The 27,343-nt window shown below is 40.1% G+C and overlaps 1 protein-coding gene across 1 annotated transcript in view; it reads left to right on the forward strand.

Annotated features, from left to right (window-relative positions):
• Window positions 1-27,343, forward strand: part of LOC134404740 (bifunctional heparan sulfate N-deacetylase/N-sulfotransferase 3) — a 76,179-nt gene that overhangs the window by 34,492 nt on the left and 14,344 nt on the right. The window contains exons 4-6 of the mRNA XM_063135610.1: window positions 3,025-3,179; window positions 6,640-6,825; window positions 8,493-8,621. Coding sequence (XP_062991680.1) covers window positions 3,025-3,179; window positions 6,640-6,825; window positions 8,493-8,621 — 470 coding nt within the window. The remainder of the gene's footprint in view (window positions 1-3,024; window positions 3,180-6,639; window positions 6,826-8,492; window positions 8,622-27,343) is intronic.

Here is a 27,343-nt window from a genome sequence, read left to right on the forward strand (position 1 = left end):
GAACGGATCTCTTTATGTTGGCTCACCCCTGAAATGACCATATTGTTCAATGACAAAGTCATTGGTTTTAATGAACTCCTAAAATCTAATGATCCCAGGCAGGCTACTGCATCATTTCAGCTGCTGTTTCCTTTCTAAAATGACCTGCTTTTCCCAGACTGAAAGAGTGGGGAAAAGCATAGATAACAAAAGAGTTGCGGATGGTACACTGACAGGGAAAAAAAGTTATATCATTGGAAAGACAGGAGTTGAATGTATGAGGCTGGATATACAAAGCGTCAAATCAGGATCTCAAGTCTCAGTAACTAAATCAAATAAAAAGAATAGATTGTTTATTTGTAAGGCTCAGAACTGGCACCATTATAAATATATATATATATATATATATATATATATATATATATATATATATTAAAAAAAATATTATTAGGTAGTTTAACTAATATCTCACTTTGGAACATCCCTAGTCCAAAGTGAGATATTAGTTTAGGGCTTCAAAGGTCAAAACCAGCACTTTGAATTGGGCTCGGAAACACACAGGTAGCCAGCGCAGCTGGCACAGTATAGGTGTTATGTGATCAGATCACTTCACCCCCACCAGTTCATGGGCAGCCACATTTTGTACCAGCTGAAATTTCTTAACCATCTTCAAAGGCAGCCACATGTACAGCACATTACAGTAGTCCAGCCTGGATGTGACTAGTCTGCCCTATCCAGATAGGACTGCAGCTGGCATACCAGCCTAAGCTAGTAGAATGCACACCAGGGCACCGCAGCCACATGGGCTTCCCCAGTTAGCTCAGAATCAAGGAGGACTCCTAAACTGCATACTTGGTCTTTTAGGGGGAGTGCAACCCCATCTAAGACCAGTTGTAAACCTCCATCCGAAGTAGTTGGTTTCCCCATCTACAGTACCTCCATCTTGTCTGGATTAAGTTTCAGTTTGTTCACCCTAATCCATCCCAAAACAGCCTCCAGACACTGGTACAAGAGTTCCACAGCCTCCCTGGGATGTGCAGCTGGAAACGAGAGATAGAGCTGAGTATCATCTGCATACTGAAGACACTTCAGCTCAAACCTTCTGATGACTTCCCCCAGTGGTTTCATGTAGATGTAAAAAAGCATGGGGGACAAGATAGAACCTTGCAGCACCCCACAGGCTAATGGCCATGGGGTGGAATAGAAGTCCTCCATCGCCACCTTCTGAGACCACTCCTCCAGAAAGGACCGGAACCACTTTAAAGCCATGCTTCCCAAGCCCAATCCAGATAAACAATCCAGAAGGATACCATAGTGGATGGTATTGAAAGCCACTAATAGGTCCAAGAGAACCAACAGGGTTGCACCCCCGTCCCATTCATTCCCCAGCATAAGTCATCAACCAGGGGGACCAAAGCTGTTTCTGCTCCGTAACCAGGCCTGAAACCTGATTGGAATGGATCTGAACAGAGTGCAAAATAGAGTGCATTGCAGTAATCTAGTCTTGACATTACTAGTGCCTGTACCACTGTGGCCAAGTTATCCTTGTCCAGGAGAGGCCATAGTTGGCAAGCCAGCAGAGTGGGAGAAGGCACTATGAATCACCAGGGCCCAAAAGAGCTCCACTGGACGACTACTTGAGGATGCAATGGAGGCAGCAAAATAAGCCTTCTTTGCTGCACGCACCATCATGCAATAGGCATAATTATGTGCTCCAGAGTGTGCTTGATCAACTTCTCTTGGAGTCTTCTGCCACTTGCACTCTAGCCAATGTATGGCCTGTTTCAGGGAGCAGAGCAGGCTCCACAACACGCAGGTGCAATCAAGTTGATGGCCCTCCACATCTTACTCTTCCACAGGAAAGCTAAAGTCTCAGCTGAATCACCTGCTTTCTCCACTGGAAAATGCCCAAGAGCATTCAGAAATCCACCAGATTCTGTCAGTCTCATTGGGCAAACTATCTAAATAGGTCCCCCACTCCTGCAGGAGGGAAGGAATGCCATGAGTTCAAATTTCACCAGGAAATGTTCTGAATATGACAATGGGGTTACTTGGACCTCACCAATTTTAAGCTTACTCATCTCAGAGCTTGGAGCAAAAACCAAATCAATGGTGTGCCCTGTTTCAGCCCCATAATTATCATGGAGGCCAAGAAGTCCCGAGCTGCCGCTCCAGAGACAGCCTCAGCATGAAAGTTAAAGTAACCTAGAACCATCGTCCTCTGATCCTCCAACACTACACTTGAGACCACCTCAGCCAGCTCAGTCAGGGAGGATGCTGGCTAGAGCTGTGAAGGATGTGGAAGGATGTGTTTTCTACATAATTTAGATCCCTTGCTCTCCAAACATGCTATTTGGCTTCTTGGGCTCCACTGAGTCTCTAGTCAACCCCTCTAGCAGTCCATTACAAGTCAGAATGACAGTCCAGTCATTCGGGCTTACCCACTGCTATTCTCATTGTAGCCAGATGTTGGGACCCTTAGCCTCACGGGCCAAATCTGGGCTTCCTGGGGTCCCAATGGAGTCCTTTGGGGTTCTCCAGATGGCTGTATCTTGTTCCCATGGCCCAAACTTTCCCCCACCCACCAACCACGATGTTGTAGTTTCCCCCCTAATCTTAAAGTTTGAAATGCCTTTCCTAAGGCTTAGTTACTGACAGTAAGAGCTTTAAGCTAAAATAGGCTGCCATTTTTGTGTTTTTGCCCCTGCACTCTTTTGCTGTTGGCCCCACCCACCACTGGAATGCAGCACCAAGAGCTTGGTCCAAAACTGAATTCAGCCTTCAGGCTGCAAGATGTTCAACACACCTGTTTTAGCCTAACTCAGCCTGGTGAAATGCAGTCCCATCAGCCAAGTTTCTGCTGGTTTCCTGGGCATTAGTCCTAAACTCTCTGGAAGAATCCACGTCCTATTCATTAAATTGACAGTTTTTAAAAAACACGTGGGTGAATTGCCATGTTGCTGCAGCTTTCTCTATCAGTACTTAGTACAGGGATTTTAAAAAATATTATGGCAAGTTATTTTAATAACTTCTTTCTTCCTGCAGGAACTGTAGAGGAAGATGAAGGTGATGATCTATTACTAGGGTCCGTGGATGAATTCTGGTGGTTTCCTCATATGTGGAGCCACATGCAACCTCATCTCTTCCATAATGAATCATCACTGGTGGAGCAAATGATTCTAAACAAAAAATTTGCCTTAGTGAGTTAAATACATTGTGGGGTTGGCAGAAGCATGTCATATCCTATTTTGTAGTATGTATTTTTAAATGTGGTATTTTCTCTTACATATATGACAATATATTGAAATGTCTCTTTGATCAATTTATATGGACTGTCATTCTTACCTTTCTAAGAAATGCATTTGAACTCAGTCATGCTTGGAGAAGTGTAATAAAATCATAGAGCAGGAACATTTAGGTTCCAATACAGCGATTCCTTAAATTCAGCCCAATTGCCAATACATTGTTTTTACCAACAAGAGTCCTGCAGCCTGTTCAAATGGATATTGACCATGGCCACTTTTGTGGTCTCAGAGGTTTGTTTTCCAGCCTCTAGGATCATGAAAATTGCTACATGAGTAAAACCATGATTTCCATGGCTAAAGAACAGCCATTATCACTGGAAAGAGTAAATATGAGAAATATCTGAACCAGCCCTCAGTAATGCAGATTTCAAAGTAATTTTGTAGTTGTTATCTACCTCGTGGTGAGAAAATGCTGCCCATATTGGTACATCCTGAGGGTACCTAAGGAAGTGTTGCCTTGTATTGTATTCAAGGCTTTAAAATAATTGTTTGTATCAAAAATAATGTATGAAACATGATGTTTTTCCCTTTCTTTACATCTGACTATTGTGCTAATATTCTGTTTACAATTCATATATTACATTATAAGTTAGGGATATCACATATAGTATAATGGTGGCCTGAAAAGCTTAACTCTGCTGCCACCTATGAAGAAATGGCAAGACTACAGTACAAAGTAGTAGCTTACTTCTGGAGTTAAGTTTCAAATCTCCAAGAAAACATTTTCTTGCCAACAATTCCTTAAAATGCAAACCTTCATGTCTAGTCAGGAGGAAGTCCCATTGAGTTCCCACATACTCAGGTCCTCTGGGAAGAATGTTCTCATTTGCTGCTCCCCAACTGTGGAATGTCCTGGTGGAGGAGATTTGATAACTTAACAGACTTTTAGAATTTCAAAAAGCAATAAAGACTGATCTAATCCGGCAGGCCTATCCAGTGAAATTTTAGAATGTTTTTAGGATGTTTTAAGGATGTTTTAAAGATGTTTTAATCATGTATGGTATGTTTTTAATCAGTTTTTAATATGTATTTTATATCATGTTTTTATACTGTTTGTTTTATATTTTGAATGGTTTTAGTTTTTGTGAACCGCCCAGGGAGCTTCGGCTATTGGGTGGTATAAAAATGCAATAATAATAATAATAATAATAATAATAATAATAATAATAATAATAATAATACCCAGGTAATTGAGGATTTAATCCTTAATTTGTATTGTTACCATAATCTCTTCATTTTCTCCCAGTCAGCTACTCTATGACAATAACTGCACAAGAGACACTGAATATTCTTAAATACAGAAGATGTTATAAATAAGAACATAAGAAGAGCCATTCTGGGTCAGACCAAGGGTCCATTTAGTCCAGCACACAGTGGCCAACCAGCTGCCCATGGGAAATCCACAAGCAGGACCTGAGTGCTATAGCACCTTCCCACCCATGTTCACCAACAACTAGTGTATACAGTATAGAGTGGTCAACTTTTATAGTTAATGAAATTGGTGTATGCATGGTGTGGAGAATGTGGCTAGGGAGACATTTTTCTCCCTTTCCCATAATATTAGAACCCAGGGTCATCCCATGAAGCTGATTGGTGGGAGATTCAGGACAGATTCAGGACAGATAAAAGTAAGTAGTTCTTCACACAGCACATAGTTAAACTCTGGAATTCACTACCACAAGATGTGGTGATAGCCACCAATTTGGATGGCTTTAAAAGGGGTTGGATAAATTTCTGGAGAAGGCTATCAATGGCTCCAGTATCAGAGGCAGTAAGACTGCGTATACCCTTTTGTTGGGGAACATGGGTAGGAAAATGCTATAGCACTCAGGTCCTGCTTTTGGATTTCCCATGGGCAGCTGGTTGGCCACTGTGTGAACAGAGTGCTGGACAAATGGACCCTTGGACTGATCCAGCATGGCTCTTCTTATGTTATTAACCCCACTTTAAATTGAACTGTAATTATTTCGTTTACATGCAGTGATCAACTACGCACACCTTGGATTATAATCTCATTTTAAACCAAGGGGTTTTTTTTAAAATAATAATAATGGGTCAACGGAGATCCATGTTGTGTTGATTAGATTCAATACTGCTTCTTTAAACTGCATTCAGCAACAGGAGTATTGAGTAGAAGTGTTCATTGCAAATCAGTAGGCTCACAAGGAACACTTTAGGAATTTGCCCTTAAAACAGAATTTAGAAATTGCATTACATTTGCAGATAGGAATCACCAAAGTAGACCCGAACTGAATTTAGTGTTTAAAAAAGTAGAGACTTAAAACCACAGAGGAGCCTTCATTTTAAGCTTTAACGTCTAAAGCTTAGGGAGAGAAAGGATTTAAAATCTGGAGGAAAAAAGATATGCCATTAACAAGTCATATGGATGTTCATTCATCCAGGATTTTAAAATAAGCCATGCACGTCTCTCTAAATTAATAAATTACTCAGGGAGGGTCATTTGCATGTTGGCAGATAGCAATTTTCTCTCAAAATTTCTAGGTTAGAAATAAAAGGTCATCACAGCTGCAGGAAAACCTGGGTGACACTGTTGCAGAATTGGAGTCAAGTATAGAACTTTAATCTACAGAAAGACCCATAGAATACTGTACTACAATTTGCATCAGGAGGACCTTAGCTAAAACAGTAATTGCATTGAACTAATCAGTGAGCAAGGAAGCCCCTGTGAAAAATGAATCAGAAAGGAAAGACTCTATCTTTGCTGTTTGGAAGCTCTTATTTGTCCCTTTCTGCATACATGTGAAAGGACAAGCATATATCAACATCTACTGTAAGAATATTATTCTAAGGGTTCAATGCATAGGGTTCACAAACTATCTGCATCCATAGATATACATGAAAAGCAAATAGAGTTTTAAAAATTATTGATGTTGAGCAACTTTACATGGATTTTTCAGTAGAGTTCTCCCCTCCACACCCACACCCTTATTTCAGGTCCTTTATACATATATGCATGGGCCTCTCCATACCCTTCATGGCTCCATGCATAATGAAATACATCTATCGCAGTTCACAAATAGGAAAAAAATGTGTTAGGCTCTATAGCATCGCCACTGAAAAGCTGGGATTGGGGTAGGGAGGGAGAGGGAGAGAGAGAGATCGCTCAGTACTTTATCAATTTTAATTGGTGGTCATAAAGATGTGCTACAGTTGCTTTTGGACTGTTTTCTAATGGACTGACATGACTGCCTACAGTTTTGTCATTTTTTTCACTGGCACTGTAGCTGAAAGATACAGTATCATTATCACGCTTGTTCAAATATATGCATGGTAAAGGTTCCCGCATATTAGCTCTGATTGCTTAACTTCCTGATTTTATTTTGCTTTTTTTCAGGAACATGGCATTCCAACTGATATGGGATATGCTGTGGCTCCACACCATTCTGGTGTCTATCCTGTTCATGTTCAACTTTATGATGCCTGGAAGAAAGTCTGGAATATCAGAATCACTAGCACAGAAGAGTACCCACATCTGAAACCAGCACGGTACAGAAGGGGCTTCATTCACAAAAACATCATGGTGAGCTCTTTTATTTCTGATCTTGAATGTTCTGATTACTTTCCCAGTTACTTGTGACTAATCTCAAAAGGCAAGACAGTATGTTATAAAAGCTCTACATACCAAAAGTTCACATTGTCTGGCCTCAGTAGTTCATGCCTTACTTTCCTCCAGCATTCATCATTGTAATGCTGTCGACATTGGTCTGCCTTTGAAGATGGTCTGGAAACTTAAACTAGCTTAAAATACAGCTTCTGGGATTTTGACGAGGCTCATTGGCTGGAACATACAACTCTAATGCTCTACCACATTTTTGGCTACCTGTTAGTTCAAGGTGTTGGTGTTAACTAGCGTGATCATCTGGAAAGGAGTACAGGGCTCCTGTATCTTTAACAGTTGTATAGAAAAGGGAATTTCAGCAGGTGTCATTTGTTTGTGTGCAGCACCTGGTGAAATTCCTTCTTCATCACAACAGTTAAAGCTGCAGGAGACCCACTCTCTTGACCAGTTACAAAAAAGGACAGGGCTCCTGCCGCTTTAACTGTTATGATGAAGAGGGAATTTCACCCGGTGCTGCATGCATACAAATGACACCTGCTGAAATTCCCTTTTCTATACAACTGTTAAAGGTACAGGAGCCCTGTCCTCCATTCCATATGGTCACCCTATGTTAATCTTTAAAGCCTTAAGGGATGGGACAGGTGGATTTCTTCAGAACTGCCTGATGAACCTCCTTATTCCCTGTGATCAGCTTCGGAGTCTCCATGTCTCATTGCTGCAAGGTTTATGTATGGCGGGTGAATATAAGAGACAGCTATTTGAACTTTATTAATTGCTACTTTGAGTTGTTTTACCTAGTCCTCCCTGCTGATCTGATTTCAGATGTTACTATGTTTTTTTGTTAGTTTTATGTTGTAGCATGTCTCTCTGATATTATGATTTTATTGCCACTCAGAATGATGACTGTAAGCTACTTTGAAAAGTGGTGTAAAGAAATCTGATAAATAAAGGTAAATTTTAATCCAGCAAGGCTATACTCACCTGATGCTCCTTTGCACATAGGTTTACTGGCACAAAGCAGGGACATTGCTACTGAACCTGCTTACTGTGGAAAGCTGTGCCAGGTAGGGTGACTTTACAGAGGGTAGTCCTCTGTTTGAAGGTGTCCTTTATTTGAAGCCAGTTTAAAGATAAAGAACCATAAGAAGGGAGCACAAGCTCCTTGAAGTTGCTTATCAGCAGAGGTCAGCAGAGAAAACTGGCTGAGAAGGCACACAGGTCACCTGGTCAGTTTTCACCACTATGGTGAGATGTACTCTATTTCTATTTAAAGTATTGTTTCTCAATTTGCAACTACATTTATAATTAGCATATGCGTGTTTTATCCAAAACCTGTGCCCTTGTTTTTTGGTGGTACTTTTCCTCTTTTTTGGTGACGTGTAAGTGGCCAACTCAGTCCCACGAGTGTGTAGCTTTAATCAGAGCAGTTTTCCTGTACACAAAGAAAACTAAAACATGACCTAACAATGTTAACCATATTTAACTCACACAATGGGAGAGTTCAGCACGTGCTGTTATCTCCTACCTTAAAATCATTGGGACTTAGACATGCTTAGCATTGGCAAGGGTAGACCGTGCCCTATCATTTTCCACTTCCCTCCCCTTATCACTATTCTATATTTATACAGGTTCTTCCTCGACAAACCTGCGGTCTTTTTACTCATACAATTTTCTACAAGGAGTATCCTGGTGGTCCAAAAGAACTAAACAAAAGTATCCAGGGAGGAGAATTGTTTTTCACAGTTGTTCTCAACCCAGTAAGTAACTCAAATTATTTCAACAGAAATAATCAATGAGCTTATTTTACAGGGAGACATCTCTTTAAAGGCATGACCCTGTGCATGTGTAGGCAAACAAAAGTCGTACAACGCCAAGCATTCTACTAAGCCAGCATGTAGGACCTTTGTTCTGTCTAAACATGCATAGGATTGTGCCCTAAGAAATGTTTGATTTACAACATTGTCATGGCATTTTCCTTTAGCCCCTATGTTATATTTGTGTATATTTTACTATGTGTATTTGGAAAAAATCTAGTTGTAGGCTCCATATTTCATGCTTTTTATTTAATATTGTGGTGGCAGATGTTTTATTTTTTGAAAGTAAATGCTCATCATCGAAATGACACAAAATATTCCTAAAAAAATATTAGTTTGCTCTATTGTAAAACACTCATACTCCTGAGATACTCCTGGTTATGAATTAATGATTTTAGGAAAAATGTAAGTAAAGCAGCCTAGAAGTATCAGTAACAGATAAAAATGCAAATTAAAATAAAGAGTGGTTATTCTGTCACCACCAGTCAGGATTTGTTTATTTCTAGATTTATACCCAGTTTTTGACAGTACCGTCAACATAAGAGTTCTAAGGCATTACAGTAGAAGACTTTAAAAGTGGGTACTCCAAATAGATACTCAGAGAATCACTTCAGGAAAAATATGTACACATACTTGTATCAACAACTAAACACAAAAAGATCTTATAAAGCAGAACAAATAAGGTCTCTGTAAGCAATATTTTAACAAATACTACACAAATTACTTGGGATCTTCAAGTATACAAAAATATATCACAAAAAAACCAAAAGAGGACAGAGCAGTATATGATATTGACAAGTACTCTGATCAAGAGCTATCACCAAAACATGGTCTTCCATTTACTTTGTGGTTATCAAGAGGCACATAATTTCACATAGGCCACAAGCTACTTAATGCCAGTTTGAGACTTATTTTCAGAAAACCTTCCATTTGGATGCTGAATCAAAATGCCTTTATTCAGTTGTATTGAGGTCACGTTACTGAAGTCAAGCCACAAAAGAAAATTATGGAGAGGTGTTTTATTGCAAAATAAAGCTTAGAAGTTGTAAGATGACTGGAACTACGTTCCAAAAGTCTGTATCAACAGGGCAATTTTTATTTCAAATACAGCTGAATAGAAATTTTGATTGGACTCCACCATAGAAATAGTCTGATTTCATATTCTATTTTGAACTTCTGTTGCTGTGGTCAAGAATTAAAATATGTTATTGTACAGAATTTGAAATTTCAGTACCTAATATTTATCAGAATTTTTTTCATAACTTTAAGCTGGGGAAACTGTTAAATGTTGTTCCAGTTGTTTCTTTTTCTTAAAGTAAGAGTCTTAACGTTAATATAATATGGAAAGGATTACAATCTTAGTTGTGTTATCTTGATGCTTTATAGACTATAGCTCTCTTCAGAAGTACTTACTACTCACAAGGGTTGGATAAGTCAGACTGTTTCCAGTCCCTGCCAGTTTCACATATTTACTCCCTCCATCCAATTTCCACATCAGTCTGCAAATTAAAACATGAAAATATGCATTTATTTTTGTAGGCAGTTTTTCCTCTTACATGATTTTTTATATGAAACTTTCCTAATATTTGCATCTTTAGATGGATGTTTTGAGTCAGCAACAGTTATTTTGCACTGCAAAATTAAGAGAAGTGTGTCCAAAAGATAACTGTTGTGATTCACATATTAGTCTGGGATTATGCTGGTTTGCCTAGTAATGCAGAACAAATTCAATTCTCCCCACTTGTACTACTATTGCATCCAGTCAACAAGTGAGTGGGGCTGTGCCAGCTACTCATACCCTCATCATCAGCATGCCTCTCTCTTTCTCTGTGCCCCCACTACCGGCCCATTCCCTAGAATGCATTAAGGACCACTTCTGCCAACCGTAGGGACTTCACCACAGTGGGGAGCCCTATGGGAACAGGTTCCTGATTGCCAGAAAGCCCCTCTGTGCAGTCTAACTACACCTTTCATGTTGACATGCTCTCTGGCCATGCCCCCAACATCCATGCAACATCCCTTTGCAAACATTCTGCTGAATACATGGATGTTTATTTATTTATTGCATTTCCATACCGCCCAATAGCCGAAGTTCACAAATTTAATGTTGGGGGGTTCACAGAATTAATGTTGGGGGCATAGCTATCTACATTTCACAAATGACTAACAAAAGGATGTGGAAGAAGGATAAACATTAGGAGAAGGACTAGTGACTTCTGTAGAGCTTATTTTTCAGTCTGAACTATCTCTATTGAAGAGGAAAATCTCAGTTTGCCTCTGAGGACATTCTCAAAATGGAGTTATAAATAATCACAGCTCTTTGATGATTGTGTATCTACATGAATCAAGAATTTGTAAAATTCATATATTACACTTTTAGGTATAAACATGCTAGAGTCATCTCTAAACACACACACCTAGCTTCAGACACACAACATTATATAACAGCTGAAAGCGAAGTTAAAGTCTATGCCAGTCAGGACAAAAATGTCCTTCAGATTCTGATTATATAATTTAAAGAAGTGTATAAAGTTTATTTTATATCCTTACTATGCTGGAAAACAGCCACAAAAATGAAAAATGCATGGTACCATAGGTGAATGCCTAACATGATATGAGAATTTATATTAGCTCACTTTTTCTCAGGCATTCTAAGCTTCCATATCTTTCAGATTAAGAAACCTAAGCTGTATACAAAAAAAATTCTCTGCTAGTTATATCTGAAATATAAGAACTTGTGTGCTAAAGTAGCTCATTTAGTGATCTCCTAATATGTATACATTTGTATGGAATTGGTTTACATTCCCATATTGCTGGCTGAACTGTAATCTGATAGCAGCTCTAAAATTACCCGTACAGCAAAGCCCATTGTATTCATTAAGCATGCAGAGTGCCTAAATTCCATCAGACTGTATAAGCAACACTGGAAGTTTATAACATATTGCTCTTTTAAGAGCAATTGCACATTTGTAGATTGCTGCTGAAGGACAGACCCATAGCAGTGAACAGTTTTATAGTGCAATCCTATGCCTGCCTACTTAGAAGTAAGTCCTATTGAAGTCAATGTAACTTCTGCCTAGGGAAGTATATATAGGATTGAAGCCTAATATCCAGTTAGTTAGACTATATATTAGGAGATAGCAAGGCAGGGGTGTGTGATGAAAGGCTGGGATCACCTTAATTGAATTAGGGGTGAAAACCAGAATTGCTGCCTTGCAACTTAAAAGAGATGACCAGTGTATTCATCCAGATGGGTTACGTCCTCCTGTTATTGGTTCTTAAAATCATTTTGGTTAGGTTAAGGGAACAGACTATCTTTCAGCTCATGTGGCCAACACATGGCCCACATCCCAGGCCATTTTCCCCCACCGCCACCACCGCTAATTTGCCACTAGGGTGGCAGCAAAAAACACCAACAGTGATTTTGGAAGAAAACAAGGTGTTTTCAACATCTTGTTTGGAAGCATAATTGTGCTCCCAGAACCCTCCCGGGAATGCAACTCTAGTTGTAACCAAGATGCACACTCTGCATACACCTTTGTTTCCCTCTAAAATTACTTGGTTTTTGCTGCTGCAGCAGCAGCAGATTCAACAGCAAGGGCAATTTCAGCTGCAAAAAGTTCTGGGCCCCATGGGTTGTAGACAGCCCATGCAGCCCCAGTCCCCAGATGCTGCACATATTTATCATAAAGCCTTTGTCCAATGTATCAGGTTAAGCAGACATCTTCTCAATTGTTTTACAACCACTCTCTTTGCCAGTTGAAGAATCTTCCATTTCACATTTCTCCAGACAGTAGGTGCAATATTGTTTTTATTCCTTTTAACTTTCCTAGCTTCATTTGCCCTTAATACGTTGAAGTGTTATGTGAACTCGTGTTTAGGAAGGAAGGAGAGGCACAATTGTGACAGCTTTTCTTCAGAGTACCTTGCATTTCTTCCTGTCATCAAATGTCTCTCTTGTCTATCCTAAAGCAGAGATTATCTGATGTATATACATCTTACATTCTTAAATTTGCCTGGCTGAGTAATTAATGCTACCTATTTTGCTAGGCATACAATTCTTTCGTTTCATTTTTTGAGACGACTCTAAGGTTTGGCACCTCAGGTGACAATTGACTTCACATTTCATTACTTCCAGACATGGCTGACTGCCATGCTGATCTTTTTTCAAGTCAGTGACACTGTTATTGCCATTGATGGTGTTCCATTTTGACAGTACAGTGGTGGTTTTTCTATGACAAGGTTTGCTTGCTGATCCATAGTAAGAATTCTTTTGCCTTTGGCAATATTTTCCTCCATTTTTATTGCTTGCTTCCTTGGGCTACTCCACTACTAAAACAAAAAGAAGATAGGGATGTAAATCCTCAGTGAAGCAGCTGATTGTTGCCGTAGTAGCCTCTCTTCTGTGAATTAGAAATGGCATAGGCTATGGCATATTTTGTTGCTCTGCAGATGCTAGGAGGCTGCTAGAGCCATGTGATAGAGGCCATTGTGCAGATTCCTAGTGACATGAAAAAAAAGACCTCAAGGTGGTCGTTGTACTGAAAGCATTGAGGGCAGCGCCTCGCTTGTGGAAAGTTACATCATGTGGACAAGTCCGGAATCTTTCTGTTGGTGGTTGCAAGCCTCTACACTATAACCTCTGATTGGATGGAGACCATCATTCTCTTATGAATCTCTATGCTCTTCTATACATCACTTCTTTGAACAGCAACCAAGAATTTTCTCTATCCTGATTGCATTCTCACTGCTCCTTCTAAGGCCATTGTCATGCCAAAGCAGCAGATAAATAAGGCATAACAAACCACTCCAGTGGTTGCAGTATCCAAAGAACTATGCCAAATGCAGCTAACAATAGTAAAATATCCAATAAAATATAATCAATATAACAATAATCATAATAAGAAATAAAAGAGTACAGACAATATAACAGTCAACTAAGAGCAGGTTTTAAAAAATCAATGAAAGTCAGTTAAAAATTAAAGATTAAAATAAAGATTCAAAACACAGAGCAGCAGAGTGTTTATATAAATGAAGTTCCTTAGAATGGAATGCAACTCACTGAATGAGTCTATTTGGCTTGCCACATGTTTCTTAAACACAGCCTGTTCAAATGTGTTGGTGGGCTGAAAGGCTTTGGAATTGCCAGGAGCAAACAAAATGAGAGATTTCCTCTAGATGTGCACTTAGCTTGAGCAAAGTATACAGGACACAGTAAGGAAAAAAATACTGGAAAATGCAACCAGCGTTTTCCAAATAGCAAATTAGCAGCAGTCTTTCCCCCCTTTTCTTGGGATACTTCACTGACCCTTAGGATCCCAGACTTTTAAGTAGAAGTAGATACATGATTTTTAAACGTTGTTGTATTGTAGATCACAGTCCATGATACATCCCTATGATTACATCACTTGTGTAAATCAGAAAAGTTCATTTCAAGATTGTAACATTTCTGTGGGTTGGTAGATACTCACTAGATTGAACCAATATTTCCAACAAATCAAAAGCAATTTACAGAATTTTCCTGATTGTGTGGTGTACCATGGAAATTATTGAAAACCTTCCTGTGTGCATTGGAAGATTTAAGTACACCCACTGTTTTTGTTCTAGCTATGAGATATTGGCTTTACTGTTACTCTTCCCAACCTTTATTGTCCACATATCTATGTAGAAGGCCTTTTACCACTGATGTCTCCTTCCTTTTATATGGCATCCTTTTTCTCTCTGAGCTGAGGCCATATCTGCCAGCAGAATTTGCCTGCTTGTGCATGGTTACACAGGGAAGAATGTATAGCAGAGATATTCTTTGCTCAGTGGTTAAACAAGAGGTGCTTATGTTTCTGCATACTTCAGAGAAAATATTATCTTATCACATATCATTTCCAAAATAAAAGGACTCTCCTCTGTGTTATAAACTTGCTAATCTACCTATATGTAAAGGTGTGTGACTACGTGAAGGTAAGAGTTATTTACCATTACTGCTGTTTATGGAAAGTAGTCACATGACACTTCCTCACTCTACACCATTTCAAGTCTTTTTGTGGTCTCAAACACAGTTGTTCAGCACAGGCTGCTTTTAGAATTGAGGTGAAAGTACGAAATCTCATACGAAAATCCATACTTCTTAAGGGTTTTTCAGGTGAAGAATGTTTAACATTCCTATCAGGATTTCCTCAAAGTAATGTACAGTGCTTACAGGATAATTCCCATATGTGTGAATATATGACACTACTCCAAAAATAACTTCTTAAAAGGGAAATGCAAGAATTAGTTCTGTTTTCCCAGTGTGAAGGTCAGTTACAGCGAACATTGCTTTTCAAGCCAGTATTTCAACCTGATTACAAACATTAAGGTCTTCAACAAAATCTAGGGTGGATCCAGACATCCATAAATGGAGTTCTGCTTATGGAAGGTGTTGCTCTTTTTTTAGGTGGCAATTTTCACTTACCTGGTTTGCATATAGTGATAACCCATGGTTTGTTGCCCAACAATCAAACAAACCGTGGTTTGTTTGGTTTAATCCCTGGGTTGTTCATTTTTTCAATCCTTGGGTTGTTTGTTTTCCTCTTACTTCACCCACTCCCTTGCTGTATCCCAAATGTCTTTCTGGCAGTGCAGTACTAGCATATAGAGTAGCTGCCTTTTTTTACCACTCTTGCCCACTGCCTTTATAACCTGGCAAAACTACTCATGATTCTGAGTTCTCACATCACAACCCATGGTTTAAATAACCCAGAGTTCACAGCCCAACAACTAAGCATGAGTACTCTTTCTGAGTTGTTTGTGGTTAACAAACCATGGTTTGTTAGCACAGCTTGGTTTGCATATCACAGCAACTCAGAATTCAACAACCCATTGATTATATAAAACATTGGTTAGAATTATGTGTGAACCAGGTCATTGAGTCACCCTTCCCCTATAGCATCCAGCAGCCCACAAAAATCTGGATCCCAGAAAAGGGTGGGGTGCCACAGGGAGTTGCAGTGGGAATGAACAAATTGATGAAAATTGCACTCTCCCTTCCTGAATAGAAGGAATCCTTCTATACAAAATAAGGACTCAGTGCACAAGAAGGACACTCAGCATCCATCCATCTGCCTTTCTTGCCATTTTAAAATAAATATCCTGGGCTAGCAGAATTATATTTCCATCCTGTGTTTCAAAAGATGAGATGCTACCAGTCTCCTAAGGGCATTTTGTAAATGATGAAGAAACTAAACATTTAGGTTTTCAACCAGATATAAGCAGATACAGAATACTGCCATTCAGTAGTATATTTGTTTCGTAAGACTTGCTAATAAAACATGACAGGAAGACATTATCAGTCTCTCTGAGCCCGTAGAGGAGCAATTACGCCCAAGGGCTAAGTTGAGTTCAACATACAAATACACCTGTCTATAAATCTAGGGAAATACTTGTGTATCTCTTTTTGTCTGTGTTTCCTGTCTTGTACACAGGCATTATACCTTAGCTACTACAGATACACATCCACTCTGCAATCAAGTGCTGTACCCATTTATGTTATTACATTACATTATGTGAATGAAGATAAATTTTAAAATGCCTTCGGTCCACTGTTTCCTAAGTAGAGGCTTTCCCCATGTGAAACCTCACAACCTTCTAGATCAGAGGTTCTCAAACTGTGGTCTATGGGCCACCAGTGCTCTGTGAACTCTATTTAGGAGCTTTTCAGAAAGGTTGGTCCTTTTCATATGACCATCCTACCAAAATAGGTAACATAAGCAGAAACAAGAGAAGAACTATCTGTATAATGGTTCTAGTCCTTTGGCATGCATACACTACCAAGAGAAAACTGGCAGTATCATTCAGTATTAACCTTCTGGAGGCAAGTCAACAGTTTAATATTGTATTATTATTATCTCTTTTCTCGATTGTGGCAGTTTTTCTAGACAGACATGACGGGTTTTGTCAGGTCATGCTTTCTTTTACCGATTCAGGAATTTCCTGACAATTGAGCATGTTTTAAGTATGACTGCTGCTGGTATGGATGTATTCTGAAGGTTTTCTGTAAAAAAATAATAATAATGATGTGATGCCAGTGACTGATGTGACTAACAGAATAATTGTAACCTTTTCCTTTTGCCATGGTTCTTTAATTTCCATGGAAGTTGTGTATTTTTCTCTCCTTTCTTCTTCCTTTTCTACAACATTTTTGTCATTATTATTATTATTATTATTATTATTATTATTTCTATTTTGTCATGGGCTATGGTGTTCTGATAAATCAGTAATGCTGTGAAGACATGTAAACTGCTTTTCAGAGCCAGTCTGTTGTTCAGAAATAGCCACAGCTGGAGGAAATGAACCGGTAACCATGTTTTTAATTAGCCTGCCTGCTATTTTGGTAAGAGGCCAGTGGTGCCAGCCAGCCCCCAAAAGCACTGAAAAACCACTCAGCCACTGGGATGCATCAGTAAAAAAAATAAACGTTATTGATGTCGAAGGTAGCTGTGAATTTCTTGCTATCAACTTTATTTTAAAATCTCTGTCCCATTTTTGTTTGGAATTAAAATCAGGGCAATGGACAGATTTAAGTACATCAAAATATCTCATGTACTAAATATTCTACCATAAAAACCCAACTAGTAATAAAAACACACCCTACAACAAGTCATTCATAAAACACAGAGCACCATACAGGCAACAAGACACCCACTGCAGGACAAAATAACAACAACAACAATAATATTTTTTTTATGTTACCCGCCTTTCCCTCTGGATCGAGGCGGGGTACAACACGAATGCGCACATCATATACCGTATTTCTTCGATTGTAAGACACCATCGATTGTAAGACGCACACTAATTTCAGTACCACCAATAGAAAAAAAAAACCTAAGACACACCTGCGATTCTAAGACGCACCCCATTTTTAGAGATGTTTATATGGGGAAAAAAGTGTGTCTTAGAATCAAAGAAATAGGGTAACTAATTAAAACATTTAAAATTAATACATTATTAAAAGCAGATCATTATTAAAGGGCAAATTTAAAATTCAACTTGGTAGGCCTGCCAGAAGAGCTTTATGGCTTTCTTAAATTCCAGAAGACTGTTAAGTTGACAAATTTCTCCCGTCAGGCCATTCCACAAACTGGGAGCGGCAGAAGAAAAGGTCCTTTGGGTAATAGTTGTCAGCCTTGTTTTTGTTGGCTGGAGTAAATTCTTCCCGGAGGACCTGAGTGTGTGGGGCGGATTGTACGGGAGAAGGTGATCTCGCAGGTAGCCTGGACTCAAACCATGTAGGGCTTTATAGGTAATAACCAACTTCGCTTGGAAACTAATTGGCAGCCAGTGAAGAGATTTTAAAACTGGTGTAATGTGGTCATCCCTAGGTGTACCAGTGACCAGCCTGGCTGCCATATTTTGAACTAGTTGAAGTTTCCAGATTAGGCACAAAGGTAGCCCTATGTAGACCTCACCTGGAAACACCCAGCGGTTTGGATCCAGAAATACTCAGGTGCATGCATGTGGAGCCCCTTGCCATCTACCAAGAGCCCTCGCATTACATATGGAGCAGCTCTAAGGGCTCTGCAGAAGTGGAAATAAACCCATTCTTGTTTAAATCCAAGCCATAGTGTCAGATTTGTTTGAATACACTATTTCTGACACTTATATCCTGCCTTTCTATAAGAATGGTGAAAATAGCTGTGAAGGTTTGAGTCCTATAAAGGTAGGGTGACTGTCAGGATTTCCCCGGATTTGTCCTGGTTTTTGTTCTTTCCATGGTGTCAGGGGGGATTTTCTATAATTTTCAATGATGTCCTGGAATGACACACCTTCCCCTTTAAGGCTGCCATTAGCATGGCAGGAGGGAATGACATGCTTTCTTGAGGCACGTCATTCCCCCACCCCGAGCTCCAATTGAGGTCTTAAAGGGGAAAGTGGGTCATTCGTGGACATTATAGAAAAGGCCCCAATTGGAGTGGATGGTGGTGGTGCAGAATGAAATCCTATCCCCTCCTCCACTCCAATCAGGTTCTTTAAGGTGGCGGGGGAATAACGTACTTTCTGCAGGACTCAGAAAGCTGCTTCCCCCCCTCACACACTAGGTGTCCTCTTTTTTGGTTTCCCAAATATGGTCACCCTATATAAAGGCAAGATAATAAAGTCAGGCTGAGAGGCCTGGTGTTCTTCTGTGAGTGTAGTTTCATTTCTCTGGTTAAGATTCATTTCCCTGGATATGTTTCATTTCTTCAAGGTTAAAAGACTACTTTCTGTTTTGGGGAAAAGAGTACAAAAAGACAGACAGGGAGAGAGAAGGGCCGGATCTACACTAGTCTTATAACATTGCTAGTGGCCCTTTCTAACGTGGTTCTCTGTATCGGTTCTCTGTAGCTGTAACGTTACTGCAGGGCACATCCTTTCGTTGCTGGGTTTGCTCCGCCCACTGCCTGCCTCATTCCTAGCTAGCAGCGCAGGGCAAGTCATAAGCACACACAAATCCCTCCCTCCCAAAACATCTTAACACAAGTCCCAGGGAATTGCCTGAATGCACAAGAGCCAGCCACTTTGCTGAAGCTAAGCAGCGTCGGGTCTGGTCAGAATTTGGATGGGAGACGGAATTGAAAAGTTTTAGCAGCAGCCGCATTTAAGCCCCGCTGGTCATGAGTTTTGGGCTTTGGACCCTTGTTAATTTTCCTGCAGGGAGCTACAGCTCCTTTGCAAAGAGGGGGGAAATGTTTTTTAAAAAATCATAAAAAATCAACCGATGACCCAATTTGATTCAAATTTTAAGGCAGGATGCATGGGAGTAATTCACAATAAAAGCAGATTCTAAGGTGGAAAACTTCTGAGTCCTTTGCATACAATTGTCAGTGACTGCACAATATAAGGCTGGTGTGATTTATCTGCTGTAGCAGATAAGATGCAGGGCAATAGTCATAAGCACACACAAATCCCTCCCTCCCAAAACATTTTAACACAAGTCCCAGGGAATTGCCTGAACGTACAGGAGCCAGCCACTTTGCTGAAGCTAAGCAGGGTTGAGTCTGGTCAGAATTTGGATGGGAGACCAAATTGAAAAGTTTTAGCAGCAGCCGCATTTAAGCCCCGCTGGTCATGAGTTTTGGGCTTTGGACCCTTGTTAATTTTCCTGCAGGGAGCTACAGCTCCTTTGCAAAGAGGGGGGAAATGTTTTTTAAAAAATCATAAAAAATCAACCGATGACCCAATTTGATTCAAATTTTAAGGCAGGATGCATGGGAGTAATTCACAATAAAAGCAGGTTCTAAGGTGGAAAACCTCTGAGTCCTTTGCATACAATTGTCAGTGATTGCACAGTATAAGGCTGGTGTGATTTATCTGCTGTAGCAGATAAGATAGCAAACGGGGCGAAGGAAGGAGAACAGGAAGTGGTCGGAGCAAACTCAGCAGCTCTGGGTTGCGAGAGGAGAATTACCGGTAGGACAAGGCACATGAATCTGCAGCCACGCTGGAACTAAGAAACAGAACCTGTAAGTATGACTCATTTACAACGTTGGAGACCCAGGGTCACGTGACGCTATGCGTCACAGTAACCCATTCAAAGCGTTAGAATAACACCAGTGTAGATTCCCACAAGGAGAAGGCAAGAGCATGAGGAAAAAACTAAATGCAGCTAGGGTAAAGGAACTTGTGTTTTCACAACTCTTATTTTCTTTTAATGCCTTTGTATCACTACATTGACTAAATACCCTTATTTGTAATGTGGTTGTTTTAATATACTAGTAAACTCTTGTGTTAAACCTAAAGCGTCTGTTGTGTGAATCACCCCACATCTACAGCCTAAACCCCACATTACTGAGAAGGGGAAGGAAAACAAGGAAGGCAGCAAGAGATCCTTAAGGAGTTGTTCAGGGATCCAGGATATGGAAGGAACGCTGACAACAGCTTTCTGTACTCCATTAGGTATTCTGATGTAGTGGGGGGTGGGGATATATTCTATATATATATTTAACAATGGATGTGTATAGTAGCAGTGAGGCCATTCCTACACAGCTTATGTGAAAATACAAGTGTGCCATTACAAGTGTATCCAGTCTTTTTATTTCAAAGACTGGATACAGGGAAGGGGGGAGGTTAACGCCATTCATCGTAAAAATAATAATTTCACTTTACCAATTTAAGGAAATATATTCAAGCACAGACCAAAACCTAATTCATTATTCTGTCACTTTGTGAGTCTAATGGAGCAAGAACAGCTGCTGCTGGGTCTCTGAATACCTGAGATTGAACTCTTCTGAGTAATATGGAGACAATATCAGGGACCTGCATACACAGTGTACACAATGCAAAATTAATTGGAAAATAGATGGTCTGAAAGTTAAACATACTCTTGTGGCCTGTAAACATTTGTTCTGCAACTAAAATAACAGCACTATATTAAACTGAAAGGATATTTGCTTCTAGCAACTCAGTGAAAGACATTCATTAATCAACAATTATTTCATTTTCTGAGAACTAAATTTATTGCACTGGATTATATGCCATTACTCCTGCTCTTATTAATAAGCAACATGTGAGGAGAATCTATTGCCAAAATGAGGCCCATAATGAAAATTCGCAAGGAAAGGATTTAACAGCTGGAAAATATGTAGGTGGAATTGCCGGAAGCCAATCTGGCTTAGCTCCTACAGCAGCAGTCTGCTAAAGCAGTCTCTCTTCAGTTTATTAGTACTAGCACAGCTTTTGTAAAGGAAGTTACCATCACCAGTACTTCAGAACCTTGAATATTATGTTGAAGAAATCCCTTCCACCTGTTCTTCCCCTTGCTTGCTAATCTAGACTCCAAATCTGAGCTGCAAAATTAAGGCATGCATTTTTCATAGTTTACATAAATTCCCGTGTTAGAACACATTTCTGCATATGGATGGCATTGCCTGAAACAAGAATGTGTTGTTTGTCCGCAGATTAGATAACTGCAATGGTGCTGCCCTTGAAAAGTGTTTGGAAACTGCAGCTGATGCAAAATGCAACAGCCAGATTGCTCTCTGGTACATTCTTTCTAAACCAATTACACCGGTATTATGTCAACTGCATGGCTTCTGATGCATTTCAGGGGCCCATTTCAGGTGCCAGTGCTTACCTATAAAGTGCAGGTGGGCAACTTGTGGCTTTCTGGATGTTTTTGCCTACCACCCATAGCTAGCATAACCAATGTTGAGAGATTTGTAGACCCAGGGCCGGTGCCAGACTATTTTGCGCCCTAGGCAGCTGGGCGCACTGTTCCGGAGCCGCCCCAGAGTCCTGGCTTCGAAGCCAGCGCCCGGCCGGAAGCCACTCCTGGCTTTGAAGCCAGGACACTGGAGGCGGGGGGGGGCGGCTTCGGAACAGCACACCCGGAAGCCGCTCTCCCGGCTTCCGGGCGCACCGTTCCGAAGCCACCCCCCAACCCCAGCGTCCTGGCTTCGAAGCTAGCGCCCAGCCGGAAGCTGCTCCTGGCTTTGAAGCCAGGACACTGGGGGTGGGGGGCGGCTTCAGAACGGCGCACCCAGAAGCCGCTCTCCTGGCTTCCAGGCACGCCATTCCGAAGCTGCCCCCCAACCCACAACCCCAGAGTCCTGGCTTCAAAGCCAGCACCCAGCCGGGAGCCACTCCTGGCTTCGAAGCCAAGACATTGGGGTTGGGGGGCAGGCAGGCGGCTTCGGAATGGCACGCCCGGAAGCTGCCCTCTCAGAGCCGCCATGGGAGAGCGGCTTCCGGGCGTGCCATTCGGCACCCCCTTTGCTTGGCACTCTAGGCCGCTGCCTCTATGGCAGCGCCGGCCCTGCGTAGACCAAAATGTGCCTAGCCCTGCTACAAAGCTTTAAATGGCCAAAGCATCTGAAAGACTGCCTCCTCCGATATGAAACTGCTTGTAGATTGAGATCATCTTTGGAGGCTTTGTTATATGTCCCACCACCAAAAAAGGAACACATCAGGGCCTTTTCTGTGATAGCACCCCCAATTCTGGAATTCTTTCCCAAGGGAGCTGAGAGTAGCCCCATCCCTGATGTTAATGAAAACATGCTTATTCTACTTGGCTTTAAATAACTTGTCATATACAACTGAAGGTTTTAACTCTGATTCTTTTGATTTTAAGGCTTAATCTTTAATCTTTGTTATTTGATAGTTTTGGTTTTGTTCTACAAACTGCTTTGGGGGCCCATGTTATGGATAAAACGTGGAATAAAATGCTTTTATAAATAGAGTTACCATTATTATTTTTTGGTTAGTCAGAATGGGAGTTGACCAGAACATAAGTCAGAGTTTTAGCTGAGAAAACAGGTGTTTTATTGTATAGACAGAAGCATCACTATTTGAATATGGGAACAGATTGAATATGGGAACAAAAGACATGAAAGAATAATAAAAATAAGTCAGAAGATTTGTTCTGGGTTATTAGGGGGGTTGATGCTATCAATAGATATGGAGAGCAATTGAGGGGGGGGTCCTTTTTCTGGTCCCTTTTCTGTGAAAAAAGAAGACCCAGAAAATTGTGCAGGAAAGCAGCACGAAAAAAACCACCCACTGAATGGGCCACGTGGTCTTTGTTTACTTCCTCTTTCTTCAGCTTCTGAAGAAAGAGGAAGCTGCTCATCTTTATTGTAGGACAGAAGCACGATTCAAGGCGACAGGAGGGAAATGCAATTTCCTTACCTCGCCCCCCCCCCCCAATCTGAAGAAGCTCAGCAGCAGGCAAGCAACGAACGGTGTGTTTTGAATCAGAAAGAGAACCTTACACGACAGAAATACAATCCACAAAGCACTGCCACTGTAAATTCTATTTGTTTCAATCAGGCTTGCATACACACAAGCCCTTTTCAAATGAGTGGAGGCTGTGTCCTTGGTAGTTTGCAGGAAGCACTGGCTTCTATGCTCTTGGCATCAGTGGGCACAAACTGATGGAGCAAAGCATGTTGTCAAAACAACAATGTAAAACTAGTTGTGTGATCTGAATGCTTCTTCCATTTTACCTCATATTTTCATCATCAACTAAAAGCTGGGTACTTCAAGGGTTTGGAATGAACACAGCCCCAAAGGGAGACCTTTTTGCCACTTTTATTTTGTGGTGTAAGGAAGCAGGCAAGCAGTCAAAAGGAGATGATTATACAGCTTACCCAGAGGGTTCTGTGCAAAAGGAAAAAGAATTAAGAACCTTTGCCATTGTTACTTGGAAAAAGATGACAGTTGGAAACCTATTATCAGTTACCAGCCAGGGGGCAGATGTAGTTCTAAACCACCATTTAAGCTATTTTCTGCATTCCCTTTACCTCTTTAAAACATGTTAATTTTCAAAGAGAGCGCAATGATACACAGCTAACATTCAGGTTTATTTTGGAGTGAAGGAGGATGGGTATATTTGCAGTGAAGCAATTAGAATGCTCTAATAAGAAGGCTTTTAAAAGATAGTGTGATGTAATCTTGTAATATATGCCATTTCCACTGGAACACACAAGTTAAACTGCGGCAAGGTTAGGAGAATTCATTACGTCCTGCCTTGCCTTTTATAAAAGGGAAAAGGAGCAATGAAGGCCATCTTCATTGCTGAAAGACTCATTTGTCTGAGATGAATGGATCCGTGCCTGTTCAGTAGGAAACAGATGAGGAAGTCCACTTATTCATATGTAGGGAAATTTCATTACAGCTTTAATGAAATGTATTATGGACGGAGCATTTTGCTCTTAAAAACCTGTGATAAAAAATATTTATTTATTACATTTTTATACTGCCCAAAAGCCGAAAGCTCTATGATATAAAAATATCATAGTTTGGTTTTGCATTTTGGCATGCACTTGATAGAATGTGCTCCAGTTCCACCATCGGAGCACCATTGGTAGAGGTGCAACGGCAGTGGAACTTTCCGTACCTGCTGGGAGGAGGCTTCTGAAGGCAGACTTCCCCCTCTAAGGCCAGACTTTCCTCTCTGCCCACAGGGAAGGAGATCCAGAAAATCTTATGGTCTCTGGATGGGTGCAACCGCCCAGTGCATGTAATTCTTTAAAGTGTTACAAGGCTCAGTGTTATTTTTTCTTACACAGACTAACACAGCTACTCTTCTGGAATTTGATTTGGATACATTGAACATTTCATGTACGTAAAAATTCTTTTCTGCAGAGACTTGATGTTGGCAGACCCTAACTGGCTGCTATACATTTTAAGTGTTATGTGAAGGGACAGTTTTTTCTAGATATGGCTTCTCCCATTATTGAGTACTGCAATGAAAGGAGAAGTGGCAGTTGGTAGAATTTCCATTTTTATATCACTAGGCTAAAGTGTTTTTGCCTTCTCAGGGGCTAGACCTCACAATATTAGCAAGACTAAAAGATTAATTTGTCCCAATTGAGAAGGAGTAGCAATCATTTGGAGCTTGTCAGTGATAACCTACCCTTTATGTGACACAAAAGACACCACAAATTAGTCTAGAAGAATTTTGGATCCCCTCCAACACTTGATTCCGTATTCTCTGTTGTGTAAACCTGTAATAAATGTATTATGAAACAGTAAAGAAAACTGACTAACATTACAGTTTGAAACAAACATTTGATTATGTCTCTTTTGTTACAAATAACTATTCTTAGTATAAAGAGAGGCATGGTAGTAAAACTGAATCTGAGGTTTGTGTTTTCCCTTCCTGACAGGACATCTTATACTGAAGATGATTTATTATGATCTATTCAGTCCACTTTAAAAAAAACAAAAACAAAAAATCCTTCACTCTATAACATTTTTAGGATTATAGTGAGATTCCCTTCAGGGAAAGAATAATACATATTTTCCCTGAACTACTAACCTTTTCAAATTCTCTCCCTTTTTTTCTTTCAGTGCAGTGCTAAAGTTGTTGGCAGGTAAAAGAATTGCCGGGAGGTGAACTGACATTATAAATGTCAGAGGTCAGCATAGGTGTAGGAGGAAAAAGAAGCTGCTGAGAAATCAAGCTTATATTTTGAGGGGAAACTTTCCAATTATATCTCTGTTGAAAACAACAGTCCAGTTTCTGGTCTACTTATGGTTTCAGGACTTAAAATAATAAAGGGATTTTGAAAAGGTTATAAATGTGGCAAAAAAAAGTGCATTATTCCTTGCCTGAAGGGAACACAGCCATCTTTTGAGAATACATTTTTACAGTTCTAGCTTTAAAGGGGGGGGGGGGGGTGATTGTGTCCTATGAATTATATCTCCTTGTATCTCTTCATCCTTTGAGAATAACAAAAAATGAAGCCCCAGGCGTTAGTCACAAGCCAAGCTGTGTCACAAGGTGACACTCATTAAACAAATTCTCTGTGAAACTATGCTTGTTGCAAATTCTGCTAAAGAAACAGCACAAAAATAGAATTGCAGAGCCTTGTGGGGAAAACATAGTACATAGAAGGTACAACGTTTTGAAATGCATTGTAACCTGTGAGCATCAAATTCAACTTTTTCAGCCTAGTTCCTGTTTTAAGGGGAGGGGCAAGAGTTACAGATTATAAGATCTCCTTTCTCACATGCAAAGAAATACATTGTCTCAGAGTTATTTACAGAAGACCTCTTATAAAAAATTAGTTTGTTTCAATTTCTAGCCCAACATAATTTATACAATTAATTTTCTGCTGAACTAGAGAGCCATAGGCGATTCAGCTTTGTGTGTGCAAGTCAAGATGTTTTTGTAGAAAAAATACTGCCTTTTTGGTGCTGTAAATTCAGAACAGTTAAAAATACAGGATTCTCTTAAATTTCTTTCCCTGATTGTGCTGATTATCAGAGCTCTGCCAACCTTTGGCGAGGGGGGGGTGTCTGAGCCCAATCATTCACTTAAACCCTAGACATGTGGAGGTTGTCTCAGCCATAGAAACACAGGAAGCTGCTTTATACTAGGTAAGGACACAATACTATGCATGTTTAGACAGTGGGGGCGGGGGGAGGGTCCTACAACATCCTAGCAATGATTGTAGTTGTAGGACATTTCTGTCTAAACAATCATAGGATTTGTGCCCTAAGATCACTGGCCCAGCTAGCTCAATACTGCACCCACATTCTCCCAGACACACAGCTCAGGAGAAGCCTGGGATTTGTTTCTGCCTCCCCTTTCTGGCTTGCAGAGATGGAGTATTGTCATCTTAGTTCTTGCTTGCCTGGTGCTCCGATCACACAGCTAGTGAAGAGACACAATATGCTTCCATTTCCCTTCTACAGTTAATGTGCAGGTTCATTTTGTGCAGGAAAATCTTCTTGTGCTCTATGGTAGAGGGATCTAATTAAACATGTTTATTTTACTTTGTAAGACAAAAATATTAAAAAGTACCCCATGTCAATTTCTTTTTGTCCCAATATACCACAAGTAATTGGCCTGAAATATTTGAGGGAAAAGTTAATGCACACTTAAAGTGATTTAATTATTTTTATTGGAATAGTCATATTGGAAAATTTAAAGACAATAGCACATACTTGCCTTACATTGTTTCAATTCAAGAACAAACCAAAGGCAACTGAAAACTGTTGACACTAATTAATTTTATCAACCCAAAGAACTATGTATGATACGCTGACCATTTCACTGTCACTACTTTCTAGTTCCATTTCATACTGCAACATATATGTATTTCAATGACTTATATATGTATTCTCTCACATACTTGCTAGGGATAATCAAATGAAAAACATTATTTATAACTTTGAATCTGCCAAGCTTACCTAATATTGTATTTACA

This window comes from Elgaria multicarinata, chromosome 10 (genome assembly GCF_023053635.1).
Source record: "Elgaria multicarinata webbii isolate HBS135686 ecotype San Diego chromosome 10, rElgMul1.1.pri, whole genome shotgun sequence".
NCBI classification, from domain to species: Eukaryota; Metazoa; Chordata; class Lepidosauria; order Squamata; family Anguidae; genus Elgaria; species Elgaria multicarinata.